At 33.6% G+C, this 20,181-nt stretch overlaps 2 protein-coding genes and 1 long non-coding RNA gene across 3 annotated transcripts; 1 reads left to right on the forward strand and 2 right to left on the reverse strand.

Moving 5' to 3' along the window:
- Positions 1 to 199: 199 nt before the first annotated feature.
- LOC145091884 (uncharacterized) lies at positions 200 to 1,258 on the reverse strand. Its single transcript, XR_013702322.1, has 2 exons — positions 552 to 1,258; positions 200 to 419 (listed from the first exon to the last, which is right to left on the reverse strand). It is a non-coding gene; the product is annotated as an uncharacterized LOC145091884 (long non-coding RNA).
- Positions 1,259 to 2,182: 924 nt separating this feature from the next.
- LOC145091885 (F-box/kelch-repeat protein At3g06240-like) lies at positions 2,183 to 3,691 on the reverse strand. Its single transcript, XM_079029705.1, has 2 exons — positions 3,626 to 3,691; positions 2,183 to 3,498 (listed from the first exon to the last, which is right to left on the reverse strand). Exon 2 carries the CDS (start codon positions 3,463 to 3,465, stop codon positions 2,380 to 2,382), a length of 1,086 nt encoding a protein of 361 aa, XP_078885831.1. The 5' UTR covers positions 3,466 to 3,498; positions 3,626 to 3,691; the 3' UTR covers positions 2,183 to 2,379.
- Positions 3,692 to 14,785: 11,094 nt separating this feature from the next.
- On the forward strand, positions 14,786 to 18,568 carry LOC145091886 (uncharacterized). The gene is made up of 15 exons (XM_079029706.1): positions 14,786 to 15,123; positions 15,763 to 15,911; positions 16,014 to 16,085; positions 16,169 to 16,282; positions 16,386 to 16,454; positions 16,543 to 16,599; positions 16,733 to 16,786; positions 16,863 to 16,925; positions 17,041 to 17,103; positions 17,197 to 17,361; positions 17,446 to 17,601; positions 17,739 to 17,819; positions 17,944 to 18,005; positions 18,120 to 18,254; positions 18,336 to 18,568. Exons 1-14 carry the CDS (start codon positions 14,955 to 14,957, stop codon positions 18,193 to 18,195), a joined length of 1,350 nt encoding a protein of 449 aa, XP_078885832.1. The 5' UTR covers positions 14,786 to 14,954; the 3' UTR covers positions 18,196 to 18,254; positions 18,336 to 18,568.
- Positions 18,569 to 20,181: the final 1,613 nt, after the last annotated feature.

Genomic DNA, 20,181 nt, shown 5'->3' on the forward strand with positions numbered 1-20,181 from the left:
GGCGAAGCAAACTACCAATATGTCCACAATCAGTTGATGTAATTATGAAAAACGACTGCTTTTTAGTAATCTAATCTCAAAGATTACTAAAATGCAATTGTTTTCGCAATTAATTAAGTCAAATGATCGCCAATATATTGGTAGCAAGTTTCACCAATAAGGTTGCTATTATAAAATGACATCACAAAAGCAAAACAAGGAATCCAATGATTTACTGTATTCGCTCATGTTTGAAATCTTTACATAAGTAAAATGTAACTTGATGCTAATTGTTTACAAAACCAACATCCCTTTTATAACAATGTTGCAGGAAATTTAGCCGAACCTTTGCAGATGCTGCAAGAAATTTGGATGAACCTCTCACGAAATTTCAAGGAAGTTGCAATTGAACGGAAAGGGCAACAATTCCAAATTGTACTCTGCAAGATACAAGATGTAGGGAAGAAAGTGATCAAAATGTATGTTGTTTTTGGCGCTGAAATCAGAGAAGACTTGGGAGAAGCGAGGGATGGCTAAGTTTGCTGGCCAGTTCAAGTTAAATGATTACTTACATGTCCTAATATTACCATTTGTTTTAGAATTATTCATTAAAATAACCATACGTGATCGTGGGTTTGAGTCCCACGCATGGCGCCAATGATGTGACATCGGAATCCGGGTCATCGGGTCTTGAGTGTTGGATCTGGATTGTGGATCGGAGATATGCGTCGTTGGCATGTTCCCGACGGGATTCCTAGCTGCAACATACAACAAGACCGTTAAAACCACCCTATGGATTGTGCCCTGGGAGCAGGCTCCGAAGATCAAGTCGAATCGGTGTGTGAAAGAAGATGGTTCCTCCTGGCCGGAGGGGACCATCTAGGTGTGGTGGGTGTGAGTATGAGCATAATGGAGGTTGATCCTTAAAGTGAGAGAGATTTCGGAAGGGATCCTCCTCATGGGGGAGGAAGCCTTCTATTTATAGGGGACAAATAGGTTAAATAGACTTAGGTCAGGCCTTGGGTCAGCCTAATTCAAGCCCAGCTAGCTAGCGGCAGCACCAGTCGGGCGGTTGCGAAGTGGTGTCAGACAAGCAATGTTGCATCCAAGACTGGCCAGCACCGCAGCCAAGGTGTCAAGCTATTGGGTCATACGAATGGACCTAATACCATCATTCACATTACAATTTTATCGGATTCTAACAAAATAACTACAATTATCATGCTGCCAACTTGCAAGAACACTTTAGGACCTGCAACATCGCTGATAAACATATGACTACAAATATTCTTCGTGGGGATAATTTAAGATGAATCAACTTATCTACAGAATAAAAATCGCTAAACATGTACGCATGCAACAGTTTATTTACGATTTAGCAATTATTTGCACACGACATTTCGTTCAACCATACGGACATAAATGTTCATTGCTAAAGAGTCATGAAGTCGTCTACTTCTACATATTTAAGGGTGTGGAGATTATATCTTTGGGTACTTGTCTGATTACTACAATGTGATTCTTGGTCTCCTTCCGATTGTTGGTCATTCGTTAACATCATGTTTCAATTTTGTTTCAATACAACAACATAATCCGAGTATGTCGTTCCATTGTCAATACTAATTGCTAGTGCTGCATATCTCCCTCTTCCCCTACACGCCCTACTTTTTGATCATAGGCTAGTAGTTTTTCCCCGATAGAGACTGCTACTCCCTCATCATTATGCCCCCTCTCCAAACTATGCCAAAGATATTCGGTTTAGATATACTAATTTGTAATCATAATTATAATTCGAATATCCTCTCATTCTTATCCATGTAATTCTCTCGTTCCTACTTATTCTCAAATAAAAAAAAGGATAAATATACCCTAACTGACAATCTCACATCACATCCGCCTCAAGGTCATCATGTGAGAGGTATATCACAGAACACCAATGAAGAGTAGGCTCGAATTTAAACCTAGACCTCACTTTTAAGATCCCACTCACCAATATTTTAGCTCCACTTGTGGGCTACTTAATATTCTTGTACAATTTTATCTCGAAAAATAGGAATTTTGGTTCATGTGAGTTCTTTGTTAAATGGTACGTTTGATAAAGCTAGTTGTTAACTGAATTTTTATTTGCATGGAAGTATTGGGCAAAAGTAGTCCATCAAGTTTGAGGAGGAAATTTTATCTCGCAAAGAAATTATGCCAAAAGTTCTTCACAAATCTAAAAGACTGCAAGGTACTTTATTTAGAAAAACACCATTAATAGTTGAAATTATCTCATGATAAATTCAACTTTAACAAATTGTATAATGCAAAGTTAAGAATACAACAAACATGCTTGGAAATATAAACTAAGCCTTATTTCTAGACACGCACATTTGCTTCAATTTATCGATTTACACTTGATCAGATAAATTTTGGCGAGACAAGGCTTTCAACATAAGAACCTCTAACCTTCAAGTCTTTCATATTCCAAGAAACATTACCACTTTTACAGAAACTTCTTTCTTTAATGTCGTATATAACCATTAGATCACGGCCGACCAACAGAAAATTTCCATTGTCATAAAAAATCATTGGTTCAACCATTGGAATTTCATGGATTCCATGGACTAAAATCTTTGTCCAAGATTCCCTTACCCCATACTCGTTCATCAACCAGACCTCATCTTCCATGAAAACTGCAAGCTTTCCACCAAGAACAACCAGTTTACAATCATTCCTATACATGATATCAACATCTTCATGCAAACTGGGCGATGGCAATTCACTGAACTTCTCCTCTGCTAAACTAAAAGCAAGAATCACTGGTACATGATCCGAATCCTTCATAGCAACCCAATGAAGAAATCCATTAACAAAAACACCTGGTAAATTCCTCCCATAAGAATGATCATAAGGAGAATCAGACACCCTCCTCCAAGTATTAGTTCTAAGGCTATAAACATGGATTGCCATATCATCAGGAGGAATCAGATAGTTATAATGAAAGTAGGAGATGGTAACAACCTTGTAATCATCATTCAATGAATCATAGCCAAATCCATACATGATTTCAATTTCTGAGGAAGCATTGATCATCTCATAATCGGATGCTGGCAATTCCACGAATTCCTTTGTCGTTGGATTTAAAACTACGAGCACATGAACACTCGCGCAGGTACGAGCAGACACCAAAACAAGGCCATTGCAAGAACCATGGAAGTTGAAGTCGGTGTGATACGATTCAAGGAGAATCTTCGTTGGTTCTAGTACTGCTTCTGCTTCATCGTGATGAATTGGAAGTGAATAGAGTGGACGATGGTTGGAGACGAAGATGAGTTGACTTCGGTTGCGGGTATTTTGATGGGTTTTGATGAATTGGGGTTCTGAAATTAGGGATAGCCAATCCTTTGAAACGCACCTGAAGCGACCAAGAGATTTGGCCGGAAGTCGATATAAAATGTTGGAGATGATCTCCGGCGGAATTCTGATAGTGTGTTCGTACGCCATTGGGACTTCAATTTGACGGAGGTAGTTTCTGACCTGAGGAAAAAATATCAGAGGTTCGATGAGTGGCATGCACAACACAAAGATAATAAAATATAATTTGTTTTCTAATTTTTTAGAAAAGGGTCAGGTGGGGCTGTTTTTCTAAAGAAAATTAACTAACCTAACTCATATAAATCAATAAACGAGAGTATCAATAAATATAACTATTTTCTAAGAGATATATAAAATGACCAACATGTTCGAAACGAAGCATTCCAAACTATTCTCATCGGTTTATTGTTCATTTATTCTCTCTCTCTCTCTCTCTCTCTCTCTCTCTCTCTCTCTCTCTCTCTCTCTCTCTCTCTATATATATATATATATATATATATATATATATATATATATATATATATATATATATATATATATATATATATATATAGGAAAAGTGAATATACCCTTAAGGGTATATAAACTTAGGTACCCAAACTCATTATACTACGTCATTTTGTATCATATATATACATTGTATTTGTCCAATGTTCTTATAATTCAACTTTTAACTTGATTTACTTCCAAGATTTTTATAAATTTCACATTTTTCTTCTTCTCATATAATTGTCATTTTAAACTATAGTATATATATAGCTTAGTAGATGTTCAACAAAAATATATAGTTTAAGATGAATATAATAGTGAAAATTTAAAAATCTTGAAAGTAAATGAAGTTAGGGTTGAAGTTTAAAAACATTATAATGAATATATCAAACAAAATGACGCGTTATTATAGGTTTGGGTACGTAAGCTTATATACCCATAAGGGTATATTCACTTTTCCCTATATATATATATATATATATATATATATATATATATATATATATATATATATATATATATATAAAAGTTCAGGTTCATTTGAGTCCATTCTAATTTTATGAGACCGTGAAACCAAATCTAAAAATAATTTTAAAATGCAAAATAAATGGAAAAATCCAAAAATTCTTTTTTTAAATATTATTTTCGGAACTTGAATTAACTAAAAAAATAAAAAAAAATCAAAAAAATAAAAAAAAATTCCGTTTTTTTTTTTAAATACGTGAAATATTTTAATAGAATATTACACTGACATATTCTAAAAAATAATTTTAAAATGCAGAATAAATGGAAAAATCTAAAAATTCTTTTTTTAAATATTATTTTCGGAACCTGAATTAACTAAAAAAAATAAAAATAATAAAAATAACTTCCATTTTTTTTGAAAAATACATGAAATATTCTAATAGAATATTACACTATACATATTCTAAAAAAATAATTTTAAAATGCAAAATAAATAGAAAAATCCAAAAATTCTTTTTTTAAATATTATTTTCGGAACCTAACCCTATATATATATATATATATATATATATATATATATATATATATAAAAGTTTTTTTCAACTTTTAGAACTTATTTTTTATCAAAAAAAAAAACTAAAAATACAAAAATTCATAACTTTTTATCATTTTTCCAATGATATAAAATTCGAATTTTTTTTTACGTCAAATTCACAATGTGAGTCTTCGAAAATTCACAACGTGAATCCGGATTCACATGGTGAATCCGAAAAATATTTTTCACATTCACAATGTTAATATATGAATTTAGATATTTATATATATTTTTTTCGATAAATAATAAGCTCTAAAAATTGAAAAAAACATTTGATTCCTTGAAAACTCATAATTATGGTTCTCTATTGAACTTTTCCATATATATATATATATATATATATATATATATATATATATATATATATATATATATATATATATATATATATATATATATAGGAGGGTTCAATTGAGAAAAAAAAAGTTGAGAATGGGGGAATCATTCTCAGCCACTCATTTATTTTTGCCGCAAAAGCCTCCGTCGTACCAGCAGAAATGGGAAATGAATAGACATGCGTTTTCCAACAAAACATGTTTCCTTAAACTATTAATCATTACCTCAATATATACAAAAACATAGTTTTTTCGTTTTTTTTAATTGTTAAAAAGCTATTTTTATCGAAAAATGATTTTAAATAGACCAAAATTCATGATTTTTTATTCTCTACAAACATACATCCATATTGATATAGTTTTAAGATAAAATAAAAAATTTATTTTTTTTATATTTTCAGCTATTGTTATTTATAAGTGAATAAAAATGAATCAGGTTTTTACTATAATACATTCGTTAATAAAAACTATGATTAGTTTTTTTTTCTTTTAACAATTTAAGTATCATTCATATATGAATATAACATATAATAAGCATAGTATATTCATATTTAAATATTAGACGATGCATTCACTTATTAATATTACATAGTATATTCACTTGTGAATATTAGATGGTATATTCACTTATGAATATTAGATAATATTTTCATATCTGAATATTACATAGTATTACATGGTATATCACATGTGAACATTACATAGTATATTCATTTGTGAATATTAGATGATATATTCACTTATAAATATTACACAGTATATTCACATATGAATATTACAAGGTATTTTCACAAATATATATAGTTTTTATATGTTATTCACATATGAATAACATACAAACTTGCATATTTGTTTTTTGTTTTAATAATCATATACTGAGAAAACATATTCATATATGAATATAACGTGATAATTTAGTTCATGCATTTCATCAAACAGTTGGAGTGCATACAATTTAACTTTTTTTAAAAATGTTAAAAACATGATATTTTGACTATTTAAATCTTATAAAAGAGTAGATTGATAGAAAATTATATGAAATTTTTCAAAAAAAAAAAAAACGATTTGATATTTTTCTAACCTCAATTTTGAAGTTTTATTTGATAATCGATGTTGAATGAATGATATGAAGTGGATTTTTGTTGATTATCGATGATGTTGATCTAATAACGCTGGGAGTATAATTAATCATAGATGTTGAAGATCTGATCGTAATCAAGCACAATTGAAGGTTGAATTAAAAGAACCAAACACGAATTTTTGTTGTTAACTGTTGAATCGTGTTGATAAACATGTTATTGACGAAGATTGATGATTGATTAGCACCGGATGATGTTGATGATGGTTTCATTGAAGAAATATGGATGATTGTTGAAAGTTGGAGAAGAAATTTGGATGATGAACGATGAATGGTTTAAACTGTAATCTAATTCTCTACCGATACGTATTTTAGATTGAAGGTTGTTATCATATTTACAAGTTTGTCACCGTGTCTTTTTATGCTTAGATAAAATGAGTGGCTGAAAATGATTCCCCCATTCTTAACCTTTTTTATTTTCTCAATTGAACCCACCTCTCTCTCTCTCTCTCTCTCTATATATATATATATATATATATATATATATATATATATATATATATATATATATATATATATGGAAAAGGGAATATATGGGTGTTGTGTATGTAGTCTTAGGTGTAGAACCTTAAATACTTCGTGGTTCTAATGAGAATTTTATTTAATTTGTTTTTGGGTTTTGATGGATTCTCTGTTCTCATTTGCCTGCACCCCTTTTCCATCTATGCGAAACATCGCTTCTCATCTTACGAGATTCTTGTGATATGCAATCATCATCGTCCACTTAACTAATCTGTAATCGATCCATGTAATCAAATAGTTTTATGTAGATCTTGTTGATTTTTCATCTTTTCTAATTTTAAATGTTAACTTCTTTCTCATGAAATTGAATTACAATCATTGGTCTTTTTTCCTGCATTTAATTACCTCCTTACTGATAGCTTCAGTTCCTTATTGATTTTTCTATCCATGAGATAGAATTTCAATCGTTTAGGTACATAACATTAGTGAGGCATCTCTTAGCAACGTGCGTCAATAACCTCTTTTTGGTTTATTTAAACGAAAATTTTAATCTTTATGCATAATGACTTTTATTAGTCTATTTATGCATTGAGACTTTATGATGAAGGGTTAATTCTTTGTGTAACTTATTGCTCTAAAATGCTGATGGAGTATTGAATGGAAGGAGTGGATTATCACGATACCTTTGCCCAGTTGCAGAACTTGTCTCAGTCAGAACTCTTCTTGTTGTTAATGTGAAAAAGGGTTATTATGTTCACCAACTAAAGCTGAACAATGCCTTTTTACACAAGGATTTAAATGAAGATGTTTACATGAAGATGCCACAAGGTTTTGGGTTAAAGGATGATCCTCGTGTATGCAAATTAAAAAAAGTCCCTTTGTCGGCTTAAGTAGGCTTCTAGAAATTGATATAAAAAATTTATTATTCTCTTACAACGCCTTGGTTTCAAACCTTTAGGAGCTGATCATTCCTTATTTCTTTGTAAAATAATGATTCTTTTGTTGCTGCTCTTATTTACGTGGATGATGTTATCATTGTTGGTGATAACATGCAAAAGATATATGATACGAATAGCGATCTTGTTGCTAAGTTTAGCATCAAGGGTCTAGGTCCTTTAAAGTTTTTCCTCAGTATTGAGGTTTCTAGACCACAAGTCGACATGATCCTAAGTCAATGGAAATACACATTAGATATTTTAGAAGATGTAAATATGCTTGGTTGTCGACATGTTTCATTCCCTATGGAGCAAAATTTGAAACTAGATGAATGTAAAAGGAGAAGCCACGATAGATGCCAACCAATATAGACGTCTCGTGGGTAGATTGCTCTATCTTCAAGAAACTTGTCTAGATATCACTTATGTTGTCAATGTTCTCAGCCAATTTGTTAGTGATCCTTGTATGAGTCACCTTGAAGCAATTAATTGAGTCTTACGCTATCTCAAAGCTACCACATGGCAGGGAATACTTCTTACCAAACAAGGGGGAGTAATCTTATTGCTTACTATGATTCTGATTGGTTAGGATGCCCACTGCCTAGAAGGTCTAGAACTGGATAGCTTCTACTATTAGCTGGTTCTCTAATTTCCTGGAAATCAAAGATAGCGTCAGTTGTCTCCCTTCATCATATAAGGCCGAATACAAAGCCATGACATCTACTGTTAGTGAACTAATATGGAGGAGGTGTTTATTGAATGAACTTTGAATGTATTGTTTTGGTCCAACTTAGCTTTTTTGTGATAATCAAGTTACGAGACATATCGCCAATAATCTGGTTTTCCATGAGCAAACTAAGTATGTGGAAATTGATTGTTATTTTGTCCGGGAACGTGTTGAGTCCAAAGAAATTCAACCTATGAAGATTGAATCTAAGACTCAAGTTGTTGATGTTTTCACTAAGCCTTTAGGGGCTTAACATTTTCGTGATTTTATTGACAAGTTGGGCATTAGGAATGTAACGTCCCAAATTCCAGAATAAAATTTTTCATTTTTAAAATAGAATAAACCCTATTTTTATAAATTTACATTAAAGTCAAACCATTTTTTCGTACACCATAATTCAAAATCAGAGTTATAAGGAAAACAATGCCGAATCTCGAATCATAAAACCATTGATGTGCGTGTGTACATTCCTGCCTTCGCAATCTGATAAGTACCTGAAAAACATTTGAATCCACAACTGTAAGCCAAAGTTTAGTGAGTTCCCCAAAAATAACCCACACAACAATACATATACAATGCATGCACACCAGACCCATAACCATAAAGACTAGATTACCCTGGGGCCCACAACGCGAAGACTGTATTTCCCCCAGGCCCATAATCATAAAGACTGGATTGCCCATGAGCCTATAACTTAAGACTAGATTATCCCTGGGCCCATAGCCTAAGATTGGATTGCTCCCAAGCCCGCAACCTAAGACTGGATTGCCCCTCCCGGACCTCAACTTATGGTTGGATTACTCCCAGGTTTGTTGTCTTACAACACAAAGCAGTACGGCCTCAACCCAACCATACTATGCACAAAACAATAACAAGCAAACACAGGTAATCATAGCAGATCTACTAGTGTAACATAACACTATAGTATAACAACATCCTACACACAAAGACATATACTCCAGTACATAGTATAGTGAGAAAACTCACTTGAACTAAATAGTAGAAACTCAACAACATCCTCAGCAACAAAATTGCTAACCTGAGCTTCCTAAAGCCAAACCAAGACTATCTCTTAGCTAGATACTCAATTCCACCCGAGTTTGACCAAAAGTCAAATTGGTCAAAAAGTCAACGGTCAAAGTCAACTCAAATGACCCCCAGGTCGTGGCAATTCCTTCGTCAATTCGTGATCACTTACATACAAAATAGACGCGTTGCAGTGCACCACCACATCGTGGGCTTTCCCTGGCCACGTCGTGGTTTTGGTCATAAATATTTTTCCCTTAATAAGAGCTTAACCCATAAAGACCAAAACTGATATCAATAGATCTGGATCCTAATAGTTTCATAAGTGAAACTTTATCCATTAGGATGGTCCAAACAACCAAGGTCTAGTCTTTAAGTCTCAAAGGGACCAAGAATGCATCTTTCTCAACTTAATCCATTAAGTTCAAGTCTCATACCTTCAGATCTGAATCAACATGAGGTTTAGATGGATAAAGTTTCCAACTTTATCCATAACAATGTCACAAACTTTCAAAAATCTAAACTTTAATTCACCAAAATGACCTAAAGGACCAAGATAACTTACATCGCCAAAAGGGGAGGCAAAAAATCATAACTTTCATAGTCCATGAGGTCCAAGAAGCATTCCAAAATGATCAAAAGATGTTGGAGTCCACGCAACTCCAAGATCAGCCATATAATGGACCAAAAGTTCCAAGAACCATAAATGAAGAGATCTAAAAAAGTAAATAGAAAAATATGAACTTTATACTCACGATAGTCCAAAAATGAAGTAGCTTTGATGGAACTAAACTTGTAATAACCTTCCTTACACCCAAAAGAACCTTCTTGATCTTCAAGTTTCATAAAAACATAAGCAAAATCATCCAAAAGAGGAGAGATGATAGAGGAGGAGTTCAAATATTGAAGATGGAGGCTAGGGTTTCTCCCAAGGAGTACTAGATGTGATGGAGGCTAAGAAAATACCCTAAAACATGAATCCTTACCTTTAAATACCTTGAAAACCCAAAAACTCGTAGGCTTGGGCTGCCCCAGTTGCCACCTCGTGGCAATCTGATTTTCCACCCCGTGGCGGTGGGTTTTCACCCAAATTCATTCCAACTTCAAATAGTCATAACTTCTTCTTTTTAATTATGTTTTCTACGATCTTTATATCCACATGAAGGTATTGACAATCCCCACAATTCTATCCAATTACTTTTGACTTAAATCATACCGAACTAAATTCCTTAATTCATGTAAGAAGTCTGAAACATCACTTTTCCTATTTACCTTTTTCTCCAAAACATAAATCAAGGGCTTGGATCTCATAACCGATATTATCAACATCCAATAAGGTGTAAACCTCATTTTCTTGAAGTCTAAGGCCTTTACATGATCGAATTACGGTCCATAATCTCGAAATAAGAAACGTCCTAAAATTAGATGTTACAATGAATCTCCATGCACCAACTTGAGGGAGAGTATTGAGAATAATATTTGCTTCCATTTATATCTGTATCTATTCATTTTGTGTTTATCTCTTTTATTTAGGAGTGTTTATTAGTTTCCTTATCATTGTATTCACTGGCTATATAAAATGTGTTATTTAAAAAAAAAACCATAATAACAAAGTTATTATATAAACTAAGGATAAGAAAGATTTCGATTGGAAAAATGGAGTTGCGTTGCTGAAAATCAAATAGAGGTTGATATTTGTATCATCCAACAACGAAGAAAATGAATAAAACACCGAGTCACTTTAAGTTTTTGCAAAAGTTATTTAATACTAACAATAATAATCGTAAATAAATAAATAAATGAACAAGTTTTTTAAAATACACCGACAGTAAAACGCTAATATGGCTGGCTTTGGGAAATAAAATATATTCACAAATTTGATCATTTTTATGTTCATTTAAGTTGAATATTTAAATATAAATATTCCAAATAAGTTAAATTTATATGTAATTATATTATATGAAACATGGAAAATAAACTTTGTTGTTACAGGAATATCATCTTTAAGGTTAATGTTGTAAAAACTAATGTATGTGTGATGTGTGAGGTAGAGAATAAAAAACAAAAAAAATCTAGAGACAAAAAACAAATAATTTTTAACATTCATGTTTTAGGTTGGATTTGTCATGTCATAGTTTTACTGTAGTAAAACTTTCCGCCTCAACTCCACATAAAATTGTGGCGTGACATCCATTTTGAAACTATGGGCAAGGGGTCGTGGAAAAGAAAGATAGGGAAGATGGCTTGAGAAGATTGAGAGAAAGAGAAGAAAGGAGAGAGACTCAACAATTCTTAGTTGTGCTCGACACTACTATAAGAAGAACTATAAGCGTTGCGCATACATGACAAATCATGGTCACTAGTCACTACCATACCCACACATAACCTTAAAATTTGTTAGGGAAATGGGCTTAACAAGGTAATTAACTTTTCAGTTTGTTCACATCTGGGTAACTATCTTTTTTTTGTACACATCTAGGTAACGAACTTTTTGGAAGTGTTCACATATGACCATTATGACCGACTGTAGCAGGTTATATCCGGTCATAACCAGTCATAATGGTCATATGTGAACACTTTCAAAAAGTTCGTTACCTAGATGTGTACAAAAAAAGATAGTTACTCAGATGTGAACAAACCGAAAAGTTAACAGTAAAATACACGAATGATCTCTGTAGTTTTGGTAATTTGTGCGTTTGGTCCATAACTTATTTTTTTTTAACTTAGATGATCCCTATTATTTATTTTTGTTGTGCATTTGGTCCCTGTCGTACCTCAAAAGACTATTGTGCCCTTTTTAATTTTTTTCTTATTTATGTATTTATTTTTTATATATTAAAAAGAATTAATAGACCCCATATATCTGCATCTCCTCACCCTAAACCTGAAACCACATTTGAGAAATTTAAATTGGGTCCTACAATAATCTTTTGAGGTAGCATAGGGACCAAATGCACAACAAAAATAAATAGTAAGGATCATCTAAGTTAAAAAATAAGTTATGGACCAAACGCACAAATTACCCAAACTACAAGGACCATTCGTGTATTTTACTGTTACCTTTTCGGTTTGTTCATATCTGGGTAATTATCTTTTTTTGTACACATCTAGGTAACAAACTTTTTAGAAGTGTTCACATATGACCATTATGACTGGTTATGACCGGATATAACCTGCTACAGGCGGTCATAATGGTCATATGTGAACACTTACAAAAAGTTTGTTACCTAGATATGTATAAAAAAAAGATAGTTATCCAGATGTTAACAAACCGAAAAGTTAATTACCTTATTAAGTCCATTTCCCAATTTGTTACACCAAAAAAAACATTCATGTTTTTAGAATTTGTTACACTGAAAAAATGGTTATATTAACAATTAATAACACTGATTTTTTTTAACAGATGTGCCGCCCCAGCCAAACTCCCCACTTGACAATGTCTTCCGCCCGGATTGGCCCGCCGAAGCAGGCCTTGGGTCAAAAAAGAGGGGCATTGCCCCGCTTCCAATTCACGGAATAAGTAAAATAACGTTAAAAGTAGTGGTATTTCAATTTCGCCCGAAGGCTCCCACTTATACTACACCTCTCAAGTCATTTCACAAAGTCGGACTAATGTCAAGCTCAACAGGGTCTTCTTTCCCCGCTGATTCTGCCAAGCCCGTTCCCTTGGCTGTGGGGTTTCGCTGGATAGTAGACAGGGACAGTGGGAATCTCGTTAATCCATTCATAGTGAAGGTAGGTTCTGGAAGCTTGTGGCCTCAGGAGTATACACAGTAGCCTCTCTGAGAATCCATATCGATAACAAGATCCTGCCAAAATCAAGCTATCGTTGGATCTGGAATCATCTGTTACCTCGGAAAGTAAACATTCTAGCTTGGAGAGTTAGTCATGGCAGATTACCAACCAAAGAGAACTTGTTCAAATTAGGAATCGGTTCCAACCCTCTATGTACCCTATGCAATCAGCATGCAGAATCCGAGAGCCATCTATTCACCACTTGCTCAATGTCATAAAAAGTTTGGGGTAACGTTAGATCTTGGTGGCATTGGTTTCCACCGGGTTACCAGTCGGTTACAGATTTACTTCACTGCAAAGTAAATCTCCACTCTAATGATGATCTAGGTTTACTTCATGAAGCTGTGGCCTTGGTCTTTATTTGGGTCATTTGGAATTATAGAAACAAACTGGCTTATTCAGAAAAATGCATCTCTCCTTCCGGTCTCATAAACGATATTCAGACCTTATCGTATCTATAGATAAATGTTAGACATAAAACTAAGAAGCTTAGATGGTTAGAATGGTGTTGCAACCCAATTCAAGAGGTTGGCCTGATGTAAAATACAAGTGGGGGGGGGGGGGGGGGGTGGCTCTACCTCATTTCTTTTGGTGTCTTAGTGTATGCCAGGTAGTAGTTTAAGTGTGTGTTTGGTGTGCGTTTTTTCTTCACCCCGGGTAGACATCTCTGTTAGGCATATAACTACACTTGGCATTCTTTCGTGTTGTTCTTTCTAGTGTGGGCCGAATTAAAATGGGTTGGGGGGAAATGTTATCTTGGTGTGCGTTTTTCTCTATTCGTGGTTTGTTTACTCTTGCAGGTTCCTTTCAATTCATTCTCGGTTTTGGAGGTAGTCGCAAAACATCTTGCAGGGTCTCTCAATTGCAATTCTTGGAGTTGGAGGTATCTACATAAACTTCAGAAGGTCCACATATTCACTCCTGGAGATTCATCAAGGTCATAAAAAAATTGGGGCACACACATGCATTCCCTGGAACTGGATTGGATTGGATAACATGCAGAATTTTCATGAAGGCTCTCATATTCGCTCCTAGAGGATCGTTAGTTTGCTTTGAAGCACATCCATCTTACCCGTAGTGCAGAACTAAAATGTCGGTGTTATTTCAATAAAAGGATGCTGATACCTCAAGCACCCTAGGTGGAGAATCTGGTTGTAATCATGTTTTGGATTCCATTTAAATTTCCTAGATCAACATTAACTTAGTCTAGGCTATTTTATCTACATCTATCTTCTATCTTTCTTATTCCTTCTCATGTATGTACTGTGATTGCCCAGCGTCCTGCTGACTTTTTTTAATGAATATTTTCCCTTGCCGTTAAAAAAAAAAAAACACTGATTTTCTTACAATAACCTGTTATTGATTTCTCGAATATTATTTTGATTTAAGAAAAAAAGTAAACTTAAAAGTAAATTGGGTAAAAGTCCCAAATAATCGCCAAGTGTTGCATGATTTTGATGTTGCCGACGAGGGCCACGATTTCGAACATTGAGACAGATTAGATTCACTCAACCAAGATCTTTTGAGTCCCAACTACTTCCACTTTGCTCCCCAAAACATTTCCTACTATTCTCACCCAAAAGTCAAATCAGCTGAGAGGAACTCCGCTGAATTCACAGGGGTTTTGGTTTCGGTGGCTAGCTTTACATCTATGGCGGCCTCGAAGTTCCATATCTTTTTCTTTGTTTCGCTCTTTTTTGCCCTAATTTTCACTCTAACGGAAGCCGATAGTGCCGTTGAAGAAGTTGTAGTTGAATCCGACAATTCCGAGGCGTTTCGAATCGAAGTCGATAAACTCACCTCCAAGATCCAGTCACTTGGTTTGCCCTCTTTACTTTAACCCTCTAAATTATCAAAGTTTAGTTAGTAATTAGAGGCATGTGTTCCTCCAATCCTATATCGATTGAATCTTCTCTAGTTAGCACACTGTTTCTTTCTTTTTCCTGTATTTAATCTGTCAACTTCGAAACTTGTTGCTTTATTTTTGGTTGAAAGTTCTTTAAACAAGTTGGTGTTTTAATTGGCCTGAAGGAGGTGATTTTGAACCTAGCGGGACCACATATAGTGCGAACCCCAAATCATCTCCAGGGCGTCCCTTGGTTTGGAAGTTGATTGATTTATTCGACCTCAGGTGAATTTTGGAGGAGACCAACTTATAAACCTGAATAACCAACTGAACACCTGAGGGTTACTTTATCATATCTATGTTGAAAATGAAATTTCTATAATGTAATTGGTTTGAATAAGGCTGATTGGTGGTTAAATGACCTTAACCTGAACAAAAATTGGTCTGTAAATATGGATTTTATTTAAACTTCAAGTACGTGTATCCAGAAGTTAGTTGTGGAACCCCCAATGCAAACACAACAAAAAGGCAGAGCATTGTTGGGAGAGAGGTTTAATTAATTTGAAGCATATAATATAGGCATATTTACATCAACAATATGCTGTTTTTTCAGAATCATTTATTGACAAGAATAATCAAGAGCTAAAAAACAAGGATGAGATCATTGCCAAAAAAGAAAAGGCAATCGCAGAAGTTGAAAAAACCATCAAAGAGAAGTCAGATAGCATTACATCGTTGAAACATGAGGTAGCTAAGCTTGAGGTAAGTTATTAAATGATTTTGTGAAGCCCACACACAGTGATTTTACTACAGAAGTAAATGAACCCTCTTGCTATATTGAGCCCCCATTGTTCTTTTTAACAGGTTAAAGTGTCCTTAGATGCTAATGAACAGGTCAAAAAAGCTCATACAAAGGCTCATGAATTGGAGAAGCAGGTTTGCATTAGAATTATATCACATTCTTCCCAAGTCAAGATCATTGAACATTGAAGTTACATAACCATTAAAAATTCTTGCAGGTGGAGAAGCTTCAAATGGAGATGGAATATAAGAACAGCTTGAGGGAGGCCTTGGAAACCCGTACAAAAGAATTGGAGAAAAAAGTGCTTGATCTAAACCCCAAGCTTCAAAATGTAAGTTGTTTTGTTATATCTTAATTATAACGGTGGGCATTCATTAAATTGAAAAGATTGAGCCTCACACATTTTTGTTTTGTTTTTCTATCTTTTATTTCAGCTTCAACACGTTGTTGATGAACAGAAGACAAAGCTTCATAAAACTGAGCGCGCCCTTAAAATTGCTGAGGTATTTTCACAATAATGGTGTTTGTTATACTGCTTCAAATATAAGAATATTCTATGTCATTACTCATTACATGTATAATCGTATGCAGGAGGAACTTAAGAAGGCAAAATTTGAAGCAACAGCTAAGGTGAAAGAACTGACAGAGGTAAAAACTGGAACTTATTCCATGTTTCTAAACACATAAATGGTTTATCTTGTTTTATTTTACATATCTATGGTGCTCCTGTTGCGTATACATAATACACAAACTTATTCTGTGTTTTGTAAACTGTATTCAGGTTCATGGTGCATGGCTACCACCTTGGCTTGCAACTCGTTTGGTTGGTTATCAGGTGATTCTTTATAGAGTATATGCCATTTATGCCTAAAAGAACCAGGTTTGACTTTGACTATGTTATTATCTTGCAGTCTTATGCAGAGAGCCATTGGAATAAGCATGGAAAACCTGCTTTTGATTCGTTTTTGCAGAAGGTATCTTTTGTATATCTTATTTCTGGTAGAGACATTAATAGGTATTATTATTATACACATTGGTAAGACCTGTTTACTTTTTGTCTTTTTAAGACTTTTCATTTTGTTGTTACAGGCATTAGAGAAAAAGGCACAAGCTGAAAAATGGGCTGAACCTCATGTGGAGACAATCACAACTGTAATAGCATGAAATATACACGTTCTTTCTCCTTGTTTTTTTTAATAACTTTTCTAGCTATATCAAAAGTGTTGTATCTCTTAATATACACAGAAATGGGTCCCAGCTGCAAGGGAAAAATGGGTGTTGTTCATAACGAATGCAGAACCGCATCTCCAATCAGTGAAAGGAAAGACCAAAGAGGTTTATATTCAAACCAAGGGAACCATAACTCCACATATGATCAAAATCAAGGAAGCTGTAGACCCTCACTTTCAGGTATCTTTTTACTCAACCTTCCTCCCTTTTTTTCTTTAAATAAATTTGTGTCCTAAATGGAAAAGGAAAACTACTTGTGGACAGAGTTTCAGGAAGGTTTGCAATCCGTACATTGACCAAATTGCCACTGCAACAAGGCCTCACCTTGATAAAGCACGTGAAACAATGACACCTTACACTAATGAGGCAGTTCAAGCTTATGGGAGGTTTCTTGAATCTGCCTCTAAATACCATCATCAGGTATAGTATAACATATACTGCTTATTATGGATTGGTATTTTACCTCTTTTATTTAAACTTTAAAGTGATATATATATATATATATATATATATATATATATATATATATATATATATTTTACTTATAAACACCGAAGGTTCAAGGCATTGTTGAAGAATCACTGAAAAGACATGACATTAGCAGAGCTCTTGCAACTAAGGAGTTAGTGTGGTTTGCTGTATGTCTTTCTGTCTCTCTCACTCTGTGTGTATTTGTATTATACATGTTCTCCTTCACATGTAAAGATAAAAAGAAGTAACAGATGAAGGGGTATATAAATATTATTATTTATGTTGTTTCAGGCTTCCGCGTTCTTGGCATTGCCTATAATCATTCTGTTCAAAACTTTCTCAGCAATCTTCTTGTAAGTTTATTTTGTTTTTTTGATTTTCTTCTAAAAGATGATGGAGTAGATATTCTTGTAGTTGTTTTCTACTTAATATATGTTATTAACTTAAAGAATGTAAATAAAATACAGTAAAAAGGCAAAAAGACCAATTCGCCATCCTAACCAACCACGTCGCAAGGCTAAACGTGCGCATCCAGACCAGTAGTAGTAATATAATACACACCACGTTGAAGATAAATGCTTTTCTTTAAACATGAATACGAGGTATGCCATTTCCAAATTGCATATTTTGTTTTTAAGATATTTTTAACGAGTTTAGTAATCATTGGGTTTGTGGTTTTGCAGATAGAACTGATACTTTCTGCATGTCGGTTGTGTGTTGTTTGTTGTATGTTTGTAATTCATAGGAAAAGGAAGGAGGAAGACTTGTATCTTAGAGCTGTGTGTATGTAATATTATTATATTCATTGTGTATGTGTTTTTGTAACATTATTTTGCTTCGAATCTGGTTTAGGTCATTGATTGTCTTTACCTGGTGTAAAACACGAGTTCTTGGTTTAAGTACTCTTTTATTTCAATCTCATATGTTTCGTGACTACCTTTTTAATTAGTGTCCTATGGGAATGTTGTGATTTATCTTGCAAAAAAAAAAAAAAAAAAACAACAGAGAAAATGAAACATGAAATGACATGGAAACAAAGATCCAAGTAAGAAACAACTTAAAGCTAAAGCTTATGAGTATTGATAGCTTATGAAACATAGCTCAAATCCAAACTTTGTTCTTATGTTGACATGTAACTACTCTTTGAAAATTTGCCTCCTTTCTGGAAATAAATGCTACCATCTTAACCCTTTACTGCCTAATATCAAATCAATATCATGGTCTCCTTTACAATTACTTAAAACTCACTTTAGTACGTAGATATGCATGCATCAGCCTATATACAAAATTCTACTTGTATTATGTTTCACTTTCGTAATCATTGATCCATGATAAGACAACTAGCATTAGATAAACAGTAATGTATATTTTATAAGTGAAGTGTTTGACAAGTAGCCTATCTTGGAGGAATTTGTCTTTTTACTAGCCCATGGTTCTTGGGTGTTGCTTATAATTAATAGAGAAAGAGAGGGTCTTGGTGACAAGTGCCTTTCAATGACTTGTGCCATGATTGACCCTTGTTATATGTCGATAAAGTCGTTGGTGAACGATATAACAGTGAAAGCGCGTTGTTCGCATGTAAACATTTTGCCCAAACAAGCAAGAAACCTATTTATATTTATAGAAAACTAGATGATGATCTGAACATTGCTTTCAACTTGGTTTCTTCTATGACTAAAACATACATATACGACATGACCAAATGACTCTTAATTAAGACTGTGTGCTGCTTGAGATAATATTGTATACTCGTGACGAAAGGTATTCAACTGATCATTGTCTCATAGAAATCCTTGTCATATTCATTGATCTTCTGTCAACAGTCTGCCCCTTTTAATGTGAACAATCAGACTGCTCTTCCGAATTTTCTTTCAAGACAATTAAAAAAAGGTTCTGAAATTTGTTCAATTTCTACAGCTATTTAAATACCGAACCGCATCTTAATTAATTAAGATGCGTATGATGCTGCAGTTTACCATTTTTATTTGAGATTCCAATGAATAAAATAATTAATGGAAATTCATATATCTCATCACATTATTCCAAAACCCGGACACCCTTGAGTTTAAAGAAGAGATGTCAATACTGCAATAGTTTTTCGAAATTTATTTGCATATGACACGTACCTGTTATACATACAAATAGTATAAGTAAGTTATGATCAGGCAGGTAGGAGTGAATAGTGATGAAGACTTGTTTCAAGATCAACAAAATTTCGAAGTATAGGACAAGTAAAGAAAAGATGGCGACCCACTGATGCAGATATATATGTGTCTCCATTAATACTCAATAATACAAAGTATTTTTATGCCCATAAATCTTTCCATAATCATAACTGATCCACTTCCAGAAGGAATTATTTTACTCATACAAAACACTGAAACAGTCCATAAGATGTTAATTTATATCACTATTCTGTGAGTAAATAATTAGATAATAAAATCCTTTTGAGTAATATACAATTGCTAATTCATCTTATGTATTTTTAGAAATTAAATAGTTCCTTCATAATTTATAATCCTCGAAATA

This window comes from Lactuca serriola, chromosome 3 (genome assembly GCF_051521515.1).
Source record: "Lactuca serriola cultivar US96UC23 chromosome 3, Lser_US96UC23_V15, whole genome shotgun sequence".
Classification (NCBI taxonomy): Eukaryota; Viridiplantae; Streptophyta; class Magnoliopsida; order Asterales; family Asteraceae; genus Lactuca; species Lactuca serriola.